This window comes from Haliaeetus leucocephalus, unplaced genomic scaffold (assembly GCF_000737465.1).
Source record: "Haliaeetus leucocephalus isolate CR32 unplaced genomic scaffold, Haliaeetus_leucocephalus-4.0 Scaffold517, whole genome shotgun sequence".
NCBI lineage: Eukaryota > Metazoa > Chordata > Aves > Accipitriformes > Accipitridae > Haliaeetus > Haliaeetus leucocephalus.
Window position 1 is genome coordinate 8,394,134 of NW_010972953.1, and position 12,215 is coordinate 8,406,348.

The window sequence follows — 12,215 nt, forward strand, 5'->3', positions numbered from 1 at the left end:
CCCCAATCTCTTCTCCTCTCAATGTAATCTCAACAAGTTGGGGGAACGGGCTGACAAAAACCTCATGAAGTTCAAAGGCAAAGCCTTGAAACTGTGACGGAATACCCCCATGCCTCATGACAGGCTGAGGACTGACTGTTGGGTATCAGCTGCATCCTGGTGGACAACAAACTGAAGATGGCACTACAAAATACACACTTCCCAGCAATGTGAAGTTAGGATGAAGAAAGGGAAAAGAAATGACATTTTGATATTTACATTGCCTACCTTTACACAGCTGATATCAATGCCTTATTCAGAAGCTTAGGCAGCTGTGCAGACAGTAGAACTTCCCAAAGACTATTCAGAACTCCTGTATCAGTAAATTTTTTGGAGAAAACCAACTTACCAACTCACAAATAAAGGATCTGAAACTTGCAGTCATTAAGAGCCCATCCTATATGCGAGAAATTGACTCCATCTTCACTTCTTCAGAGAGAAGTCTTTCTTAATTAGGTAACACCACGGCAAAGACTAAAATAATAACCGCACTTTAGAGGAGTGGTAACTGAAGGTATAGAACTGCTCGATCTTGGGCCATCATACAGTTGCGCGCAGCAAGAGATTTATGACTTCACTGCAGAGCTTAACAATGAGGATGTATACTCAGTATAGAACTTATGTACTTTCCTCTTCAGTAAAATGCAGATAGCAGAGAAAAAGACATAGACAGACTGGCAGGAATGGTTAACCATTTAAAAATACTTGTATAAACGTGGAAAGCTGTCAAGACAGTAGCCAAGGTATGAAGGACATCCCATTATTACTTGTACCTAGACTTCTAGATGCATTCCTGCTTTAGATGTCTGAAGTATTATCTGATGTATATTGTTTTCCAGTGAGATCTTTGATACTTCCTAGGATGGCTAGGGAATTAGCTAATTTAAAAGCTACAGCTTGCCTCCTGTCAAGTACCATGAAGTCTGCCAAAATGCCAGAGAGAGAGATATGGAACATTAGTACTCTTACTTGAGACAAGAAAGGTTGTGCTCTTGCCTATTACTGGTAGACACAAATTGAAAAGGTTTTGAGGAAGAGTGGGGCAATGAATGGACTTGGGCCCAGGGATAAGCTGAAAGGAAAATGTAAAGGGACAGTATCAAGTTAGTAGACTCTCTATGGGCAGAGTGAGAAAAATTTTTGCTTTGAAAAAAGGTACTTAGACATTACTTGCCCAATACTCATTAGTAATCCAATGTGAATGCACCTTTGGAAGAAGCATATCCTGTAGAAAGTGATTTCAGCTTAAACTAAACTTCATTTTCACTGTTTATAAAGTAGTACCTTGACAGTGTCCTTTCAACAATTGCAGCAGAAAGAAATACAACATAAGTAGCCTGACAGCTATTTCAGGATAAGCTTTATACAGTGGGGTGAAAATCAAAGTACTAAGATGTGAAAACATTGCAGAAACAGATAATAGGCATTTAATTTTTAGCAGTGCTAATAATCAAAGGAAAAAGTGTGGCTACATTAAAGAAGGAAAAGAAAGGATTAGTAAAATAACTGCCTTGGTGTAAGCAGCATCATGGAGTATATTAAAGAAGAGAAAGACAACATAAGCAGTACACGTCAAAACACACAGCTTTCAAGGTACAACTGCACCACATCTGAGTGAGCAAATTCAAATTTTCTTTTTAGAGCTTCCATTTTCATTTACTTACTCTTTATCATATGAAGTAACAAGCTTTAACACAGCTTAGATCGTCATCAGTTACAGGCAATACAGAGATAATGATCACAGATATTGAAAGTCACATAAGCAACATTATATTGGCATTTGTGGTATCTGTGTGGTAGAAGATTAAAATATTGGTCATCATTACTCACACCACAACTTCTCTTCCTAATTATCTGTCATAGTTAAAATGGCTTCAAATTAGATAGTTTAGTCAAATGTTCCAGAAGCTATATGTAACAGACATGCTAGGAAACAAGCAGCACACAGAGGCAATCTTATTTATTTATTTTAAACCAAGAAAAAGCATTCTGGTTTATTATGTAGTCAACACAAGGAAGTGATAAAATTCAGTCTGGAAAATATATCCAGTTACACCTATCAAGCTTTGTTTGCAACAGGTAAGGCGATGAATTTTGTGACATGCCTTTTTAAAATATGACTAGTGTCATAACCTTCCTGTCATTACACTAATAAATGCACACATCTAAACAGCAGCAATTCCTTGCTGCAGCAACCACCTTCGAACACAAGGTGGTGATGTTACCTGGGCCACCAGGCTAGCCAAAGGAGCAGTAAGAACCTTTTTTGTACTGAACAATTCCTCCCTACCCCAGTGCTGGGCAGCATGCAGCCACACTGCCAGTTTCCACCCTGACTGTGTCTCCTAGGATAAATAGCATTTAAATGCGGTACAGGAAACACTACAGAGTAATTGGAAGGAATATTCCTTTTCAGACAAACACTCCATTCTCACTGGCTTCTTCTGTAAGTGCCTATCTGATGAGCAAGAGAAGTCCTGGACCACAGGAGCTGCATATGCCTGAGGGCCTTACCTGGAAATAAGTGATCTAGTTGCTGCATACCGTGAACAGAAAGGAGTGGGCTAGAGAAAGAAAAGCTGCATGGGCAAGCTGCAGGCATCACAGTGCTTACTGAGACAATAAAAGCATGGTATAAAGTTCAAAGTAGCTGAACTGTGTGTCTTATTGGGTAGTGTTAACAGAGGGAGTCTCTTCACATTGCACAAGGATACATCTGCCGCACTGTGAGATACTGAAGCATTACTTGGGCAGATGCTGAAACAGCTGGGAGAGGGGGAACACAGCAGTGCAGAGGCAAGCATGTTACATGAAGGACTGGCTTCACAACATGAGAGCAGACTGACTGCTAGAACTGTCTACAATGCTTTCCCTGAGTTTATTATAATGTGGGGAGAGATTTGAAGGAATCAGACAGGATGGCAGGCACAGCTCCGTTGTTAGAAGGGGATGTGCTGGAACTTGTAGGCTATAAACCTTGGGAGGCCTGATAAGGGAAACAGAGAGGCGCCGATGTGTTGGAGAATTACTGACCCGTGAGTCATGCTCGATAAAGGGCTGGAACTTAGAGTCTTTTGCAAAAATAGCTTAGTTGCTGACAGTCCAATTGTTAAAGTTTAAGTAGCTACCAATTAGCGCGCCCTGATAAGAACTTTGGAACATAATAACCAATCAGTTTAAAAAACGTATCTTCTAATTTTCTATATAAACGAGTGTTATATACAATAAAACGACACTCTCTCTCTGCTTGCATCAAGCTGTGTCCCATCTCTCAATCGAGGCATTTTAACACCCTATTCACTTGTGTGCAGTAAGAGAAGCTGCAGGTGCCAGGTTACAACACGTTTGTGCCAAGAATCACTTTTTCAGGCCCCTAGCAAGCAGCTCAGTATCCTCATCTGTCTTCTTTCAGAAGTTACTCTTGGTACCATGTTTTAAGTTTCAGGAGGTAGGAACACTTCCAGTCAATACACGTGTGAGATTCAGGACTAAACTAGGATCTATCATTTTTATCTCTAACAGCACTCCTTGACACTACAGTGAAAAGAAATAAAGCTAATTAATTTTGTGAATCCCAGCTCTAGAATATTATTTCTGAACTGTTGCATGTATTCAACCAGCTGACATTGGTTAGTCAATCCTTTAAAAAGTAACAAGTAAGTAGAACAGCACAGCAGACAACTGTTTCAAAGAGGAGTTAGACAGACAACTGCCTGAGGAAAAACAGTAATGAATTTGGGAAGATCAAAGGGGAACTTAGCTTCCATAAAAAGTCTGAAATTCGAAGTTAAAAACTCATGTGGAAAGAACAGGTTTTAGAAGAATAGGTGCAGATGTGCTAGAATATTACTACACTGCCTAAAAATGGACACACACTTTCATTACTCCGTCTCCCTCTTCCTAGAAGCTATCCCCTGCTAGACCAATAGCCTGGTGACAAATACACTGGAGATACTATTTCTTTCTAAAAGGCTCATGAAAACAGTATCAGACTTACAGCTTGTCCATTTGCTTCATAAAGTGGGCATTTTTGTTTGATCTTAGCCAATTCCATATTCACTTGTTTGCTGACCACAGCCATGGGATTTCCTCCTGGAAAACATATTGTATAGTTAACAACAGTACTCCTGCAAAGTTTGTCTGCAATTAAATAAAAATCCCACATTTAAAGCTATTTCAGAGACGAAACACACCAACTCCAGTGAAAAAAGCATTCCAGTGAAGTAGTAGAACACTGCCAAAGGTCTACTCTTCACAGCAATTCTTGCAACAAGGTCATGAAAAAAAACCCCTGCCCACCAACAGTTAAAGGACTGTATGTAAAAAGGGCTGATTATAAAAGCAGAGTCCTAGGGTGGCAGCAACCTTAGTACGATTAAGAGTTTATAGCCATAAATGTATCTTCAAAACATTTGCGAGCAGAGCGTTTGAAAAGCCAAGGAAAGCTCCCACAGCTGCACAGTAATTTCAGAAGTTTTTCTAAGTGTGGTGACATGGAGATGGAACCTAGAGAATTCAGTCCCTAAAAACTTAGTGGAACTCCAACAAGTGATTCTAGTGAATACAATCTATGAAGATGAACCATGTACCCCAACTGTACTTGGAAGATGTGTAAGTAAGCAGATTAGAAAACAATCTAGGAGATTCCACATAGAAACATGAGAAAGGCAGAAAGCATTGACTTTAAGCATCCAGAATCACTAAACACTAAAGCCTCTCTTGTAAGCACAGCAGACAAAAGGAAAAGAATGGTCACAAATGGGAAATGGCATAGAGAAGAAACGTGAGCTTCTTCCACAAAATTAACTTTGGGAAAAGATTTTCAGCTCTAGCTTCCCAATGTTCTCTGATTCTGCAATCCAATCAAACCCAGAGCTTTAGTTCAAAATAGAGAGGGATGTTCAGCCACCTAATACTTTCCTGTCTTTGACTGAACAAGCAGAAGAGTGTTTTGAAGTAGGTCTAAATAAGTTCATGTTTTAAGTTCAACAACCTACTAAAAATTTTAGTTCTTCCACAGTTTACTAACAAAATCAGAAAAGATCCTGTAACTTCTTTCACCATCCTGAACCACAAGCTCAACCCCTTTAGTAGTCTTTCCTCCTCACATCTCTTCCAGATTCAAAAATATGAAGGATGTCCTTCAAACCATCTCCTTCACTACATGAATCTTTCTTTCTCCATAGCATATGCTGCCTCATTAAAGGCAAAGGGTAGATTCTTTTGGAAAGGAAACACCCATGATGAATTAAATATAAAAAATATTACAGTCTTTCACTAAGAAACCTTAAATGTCTTTTACCAGGACTGTGCAACTTCAATACTCTGTCTGGAAATAGTTTCTGTATGCAATTTAATAAAGACTAATACGACAGACACCAAGTTTTGGCAGTCAGTAAAAATCAGTTAGGTTTTATTACAGGTTTTATAATATTTTATCATTTCACTGCATTACTGAAGGGTATTCTAATCTAAACACGTGCTCATCTTCTTAGTAGAGTAACCAGTATCAATAATTGATGCCATCCTATAAACCAGCATTAAATAGGAAGAAATACGGCTTGTTTGCCGTTATTTTTACAACTATTTCTGAAATCACTTAGAAAAAGAACTTTTGGGTTTTAAATCCTGACTCTAAGAAGGACTTTCTCTTTAGATTGGCTCTGTTCTTCATTCCCCCTCCTCCCTTTTTTTCCTGTGTAAAAGCAAAAACATATTCTATCTCTTTGGGGTCTCTCCCATCTTATAGCTTTGCTATTTATTTGCTCTTATTAACTTTGCTCTTAGCTACTCAACTAATCCCCTCACTAAATTCCTACTTCTCCATGTTCAGTTTCATGGTTATACTTTGGAAGATCCAAGGGAACAACTAAAAGAGTACCAAGAAATTCAGTCCAAGGACCTGAGCTCAGAGGCCACAGGCAGCTGGGTAAAGCAGCTTTAGAAAAACTTGCTCAGCACATGCAGTGAACCCAATGCAGATACCACCTTTAAAAGGAACTGGGCAGAGGAACAGACACACTAAAGGACAGAATGCCAAGGAAAGAGCAAAGAACTCCACTAAGCACAAGCAACCAGCAAAAGAATGGATCTTCAACAGTTTGATAATGTGACAAGCACCTGTATGACTTCAGTGACCAATGAGAACTATGACACCAACAAAAATCCCAGCTTTTAGTGCAGGCTGCCATCTGTTCTGAAGATTCACTAATGAAAAATACTAACTACCAAAGAGGCTGAACTAGAACGTCTACTTTTTAATAGTTAAAAATACCCAATTATTTTGGCCATGAAAGGAAACAGCATAATGTTTCAGATTTGTAACATCTTGCCCCACAATTTTCCTCCCCGCTTCTTTTTATTCTGAAAAACTCACCAAGTCCTGTTACCACCATTGCTCCTAGATCAGCAACATAGTTCCCTTTGCGAAAGGTAGCAACTCTTCCTCCTACTCGGTCCTTTTAAAAGCACAATATATTAAACCTCCTGTAACATTGGGCAATACACCTTACTTAAACATAATCACTGAAACTTCTACAGAACGTAGTATAAGTATTCTCTGATCCTAAGGTTCAATAAATAGAATGTACACTTTTCCAAGAATCTCTGCAAATGAACACTTGATCTCAATTAATTTGCCTAAGTTAAGGAATAAGATGTTTAAGTTGCATTAAAAAAAAAAAAAAAAGAAAGAAAAGGAAAGAAAAAGAAAAAGATGCCTAACCTGATTTGGACAGATTTAACTGTATCTACAGTAGGATCTAATGTGATTCTAAAATCAGTCCTTCATTGTCCATGGATAGATTAAGTTACATACTAGATTTCCTCCTCCCACTTCCTACTACAAAATCCAACAGCTATGTAGGAAATTATTCAGCTGTGCTTGAGAAAACTAAATTTTAGGGTTAGAAAAACCATCAGCCAATTACGCCTATCTATTCTCCACAGAAGAGCCAGCTATCAATCAAGAAGATAACCACAAATCAACAGCCCATTTTAGAAGCAGGAGAAAAGTTTTTGATTCTTGACACATACTACCGACTTAAGGATGACACTTATTTTCCTACTGCTTCAAACTTAATAAGGAAAAAAAGCCACCTTTCCCTATTATCAACTAGCTGGATGGTATCAGAGAGAAATATCAATTACAATTGGGCAATGATCCCAAACAGCTACCAATTCATACAAAAATGTAAACTTCTATTTTTAGTAATTATATCAGCAATTCAGAAGCATGTAAACTAACAGTCTAAAAGTTACAGAAAATGAGTGGACACAAAGAAACTACCACCTGAATCACTGAAATCATAATGTGAGAAAACACCAGACAGCCTTAAAAAATAAAAAAATACAGACTACTCAAGAAGAGATGCAGCAGTCTAGAGAAAAATGACTAAAAAATATTGTACATTATTTTAAAACAGCCTCTTGCTGGATCTACCTATTGGTTGTAACAAAGATGCATAGAACAAAACCCAGGTTACAGCACAGATCACCTTCTTTCAGCTTGGGGAAAAAAAAGCCCACAAACCAAAAAAACCACCAAAAGCCCAAAAGCAAACCAACCAACCAAAAAACCCCACAATACATTTAGGTGAGCAAGAGACTCCTAAACAATTAGGTTGTTGTGCTCTCCTTTGCTCTAGTGGTATGGAACCTGTGAAGGACAGAACCAGCAGCTCTTGCACCCTAGCAACAAGAGCAGTAGCTAGCAAAATGAAGAGCCTGAAACATTACTCTAATAAAAAACTTAAGCAGATTATTTTAATCTGTGCTAAAAAAGTGTCAGAAGTAAATACACAAACAAAATTAAGTCAGGAAGTAAAGCACAAGATAAATTCCAATTTAATTGGTCAATGGATTTATTTATTTTAAATGAGCATCAAGCTGTTCTCAATTGATTAATTATATGAAAAAAACTTTAACTTAAAAAAAAAAAAAAAAAGGAGATTCCACTTAGGGCTGGATATAAAAGAATACCTTATTACTGGAAGAACAATCAGCTACTTCACGTACCGCAAAATGTAGCTCTATATAACTTTAAAGCCTCTGTTAAGCACAAAGTAATAAAGAAGGAAAAGAATTAATGTAGACTTAAAAGGTGCCAAGAAAAATATCCTGCCTGATATTGTGTGGCAATTCCAAACAATGATTCTACTTAACGGGCAGGTTCTTGACATACAGACTTGTGTTCTGCTTTCCAGTAAAAAATCAGTTCCTGATCATGAAAGGAAGAAGATTCCAGCCTGTTACTGGTGTAAGCACATGACACTAGCATCTGACTATACAGTCCACCCCTGAGAAAGCATTAGCCAACTCCCAGTGAGAACAGATACACTCATTTCCTAGTGAGACAAGTTTAGTACTCAGCAATACATCCTGGCTGCCTGTAACCACACACAAGCTTAACCATCTTGGGCATGCTGCTGGGATACTTAGCCTTATTATGCTAGTACTGAATGTGGCTACTGGTTAAGTTTCTGTACGGAAGTAAAATAGCACAGAAATTCATACCCTGGCTTCCAGAACTGTGACATCCATTCCAAAACTCTGCAGCTGGCGAGCTGCTGCCAGCCCAGAGACTCCAGAACCAATAATGATCACCTTTCCAGTCTTCTTGGCTAAAGAAAAGGAAAAATAAGTTACAAGCTCTATATGTGCATTCCTACATTGTAAGCGGTCATGTTAAAGTTGCATTTAAGAGATACCAAAACCAAAAAGCAGCTTCCTTCTCATCAGTAGTTCTGACAGAACAAACTCTTTAACAAAATAGCCACAAAAAGAAAACTGAAGTAATTATGTACATAATATGGTAACAGTAAAACACTTTACAATTTTTCTTAATGAGACAGGTACAAGAAAAATACACCAGTAGCGCATCTGTGACAAGGAAGAAAACAGGAGGAAAAATACTTCTGAAGGATAATTGTTTGAACAAGAAACTGATTCTTATTAATTACTGTGGGACAAAGTATCATAGGTTTTATTTCTTTCTGCCCCAGAAGAATAAAACCTAGAAAGGACAGACAAGTTCAGCACTTGTAAAATTCAAGCATCATATAAGAATATAACAGATATAAGTACTGTATTACATTTCTGTCTTTTGTTATTCAAAGGAGGAACAAAGATAACTCATTAAACAGTGACAGTCGCCAAATTATCTACAGAAGATTTGCAAATATTTTCCCTCTCAGTGATTTACCTAAATACATGGCTTCTCCATGCCAAAATAAAAAACATGAACATCTACAGCCAGACAGCTCTCCAGCCTTTTTTTATTTTCTCAGCACTGCAATCCTAAAAAAAACACTCCAAAATTTGTCCTAATAAATCACAGAACAATAAAACAAAACTCTAATTAAAAACAATTTTCAAGTTTCTTACTTGGAAGGGGCTTCACTCTTTTGTAGATACCGAAGTTGATTAGACCATGCCGCTCCAGATAGCTGTGTACTCTGTGAACGAGCACCGTATCACCTACAAAATTGTAATGTTTTAAAATTATTCTGTACATTCGGCAGCACATATGTACTGAAAACATACTCACAAGCAAACGTATCACAGCAGCAACCCAGCAAAGTCACACTGAACACATCCCTTTCTGCACCCCCAGCTACCCTACTGAAGAATCCATCTTCTTGAAGAAGGCTAAGGTTAAAGTTTTCTGGAAACCACAAGCTGTTTTCCGTGCTATACTGCAGTTTTAAATACTGCCTGAACAGCTGTACAGGACGTTAAATGCTTCTATTTATCTAGTGTGGAAGAACACCTTTTCTGAAATTGACAGCAGAAATCTGGTGAACTGCACACAGAACTGTAATGCGATTTGCCAGTATTAAGCCAAGCCATTACTGGAGCAGAGAGTTCTAATTTTTGTTTTTATAACACAATAATTCACTATTTTGCAATACTTGACAGTGTATCTGCTTTCATTTCAGCATTATTTTCTTCTTTAATTACTTTTTCTTTATTGCTCCCCTCCACCCTGTTCCAGTTTATTGGAATCTTTTTTGAGAAGGGTGAAATGGCCTACATTTGGAAGCAGTAACTCCTTGCTCTTTTACTGCCTTCTTTCATCACAACTAGTCCGTTCAAGTCTTATGCAATTTTTTACTGCCTCCCAGAAAGCTTATGATTAAGAAAATCTCACAGCTGCAAACCACCGTGAAGTTGTAGCAAACTTTAAAAGCTGCATGTGAATTCACTCACAGGAAACTTCTGTAACAACTCATCTTTTTACCAGCTTTTTTGAATTCTGCTAGGGATATATTTCTTTACCAGACAAATGAACTCTAACAAACCTGAAACATGAGCATACTGCAATATCCCATTCTGTACACGAACGCTCATGGAGCTCCGCTAACAAAAGAACCCATCTGAAATCCTCTCTTGATTCTGAGCAGCTTTTCCACAATCAAAACTGAAAAAGAATAGCAATGATACATACAGTATGGTTTTGGCAGTAAGACTTGACTTACTATTATAAGGTGCTTCTAACTGTTGGATAGTTGCCTCAAATGTCAACTGAATCTTTGGGTTATCCAACCAGAGCTGCAGCTGTATTTAAACAAACACAAAGACACATTATATTAAGCAATACAAAAGAGTTATTTACCATGTGCGTGTTTGTTACCAAGTACTGTTAGTAGATGAAACCTTCTAATGAGTTAAACTTTGGCACTGCTATCCAAGCTGCACTGAGCTTTGCCTTCCAGTGTTCTTTAGAGTGCCACAGAATCCATTTTAAATTCCTACACCATTTCAAGTAAGTGGAAATGCATCAAGTTAGCAATCTCCTAATCACACATACAAGAAAACACACACTGAAAGAACAAAAGCTACAAAACTAAAGCACCGGAATGCTTCTATGTACAGCCCTCCTTCCACCTGCATGGCAAGTATGATACATGTGATATTTTAATTGGGCATGCAACACCAGCCAGCATCTGACTTTTCAGCATCAAATTTCATGTTATTTTTGTAAAAGCTACAGAAGTATTTGTCATCTTATGAAGTTTATTTATCTCAGACCTTTAATCATCTAATCCATCTTCACTGATACAAGACACTACCATGGACTACACAGGCCATGTATGTACAAGAAAGAAATGTAGAGGGCAGTTACAGTTCAAAAACCAAGCAGGAAGAGCTGCCTGTGAAATATTAATTATGTCACTTCATGCTAGAAAAAGAAGCACAGAATAACAGAATCACCACTGTTTCCCCAACAGAACTCCTACTTCATGGCATGGATGGCAATAGTTAATAAATAACATTTTACTGTTCAATATCTAGATCAGACATAGCATCTCCACATCATTTTACATTCCAGAATTAGCCACTTATTTAGGTATTTCTCTACAATTGCACTACTGAACTTCACAGCTCCTCACAGATACCAAATTAAAGTGGAAATCATACAAATATAATGAATAGGAAAGATTAAGAAAGAATTTCCATATAATTTGGGAGGCCATTTGAGGCAAATTCCATCTTTAGCATAGTACTCTCTTCCACTTGTTTTCCAAGTAATTTTTAACAATGTTCTTTCTGATAACTTCTGAACGTGGAACTACCCATTTTGTAGTACTATGTACCATAATGCTAAGATTCCATTCTCAGTTGGAAGAGTGCAAAGCCCACAATCTATATTTTTATATATAAATCTTTATGTGTATATATATATACACAATTACTTCCATTATGCACATTAGTTTACTTTTATTTAAAATTAATTTCATCTGCTATGTTATCACCCAGTTACGCATAAGTCTTCATCTTTTGTAGTTTTTGTAGTCCTCATTTTACTACCTAAAATAACTTAGTATGTGCAGCAAATTTCCATTTCTTTACAAATTCCGATTTGTAGACCCCCTATGAATACACAGAACAGTGCAGGCCTTAGAAGATTTTAAAGGCTTCAAACCACACCTGCCCTGCGCTGCCACAACAGATCATTTATCCTTACATTCTGCTTTGTAAATTTTCATGATCTGCTTTAACCAACTGTAATTTAGCAAGAGCTTTTACTGTTTTGGATGGGGTGGTTGGTTTTTTTTTCATTGGTTGGTTGTGATTTTTTGTTGTTGTTTTGGGGTGGGGGGGATTCATGTAGAAGATCACATGAAGTGGATCTCCTTTGTTCACTTTCTCATGAGTCCTTCGAAGAACTCGGA

At 37.7% G+C, this 12,215-nt stretch overlaps 1 protein-coding gene across 2 annotated transcripts in view; it reads right to left on the reverse strand.

Annotated features, from left to right (window-relative positions):
* KDM1A (lysine (K)-specific demethylase 1A) overlaps positions 1 to 12,215 on the reverse strand; it is a 52,093-nt gene that overhangs the window by 25,595 nt on the left and 14,283 nt on the right. Inside the window, exons 5-9 of one of the 2 annotated variants that reach the window (XM_010576288.1) lie at positions 10,518 to 10,596; positions 9,424 to 9,516; positions 8,554 to 8,660; positions 6,416 to 6,497; positions 4,037 to 4,131 (exon numbers count right to left, since the gene is read on the reverse strand). In XM_010576288.1, coding sequence (XP_010574590.1) covers positions 4,037 to 4,131; positions 6,416 to 6,497; positions 8,554 to 8,660; positions 9,424 to 9,516; positions 10,518 to 10,596 — 456 coding nt within the window. Of the gene's footprint in view, positions 1 to 4,036; positions 4,132 to 6,415; positions 6,498 to 8,553; positions 8,661 to 9,423; positions 9,517 to 10,340; positions 10,454 to 10,517; positions 10,597 to 12,215 lie in introns of those variants that run through there. The other variant, XM_010576289.1, reaches the window with a different exon arrangement.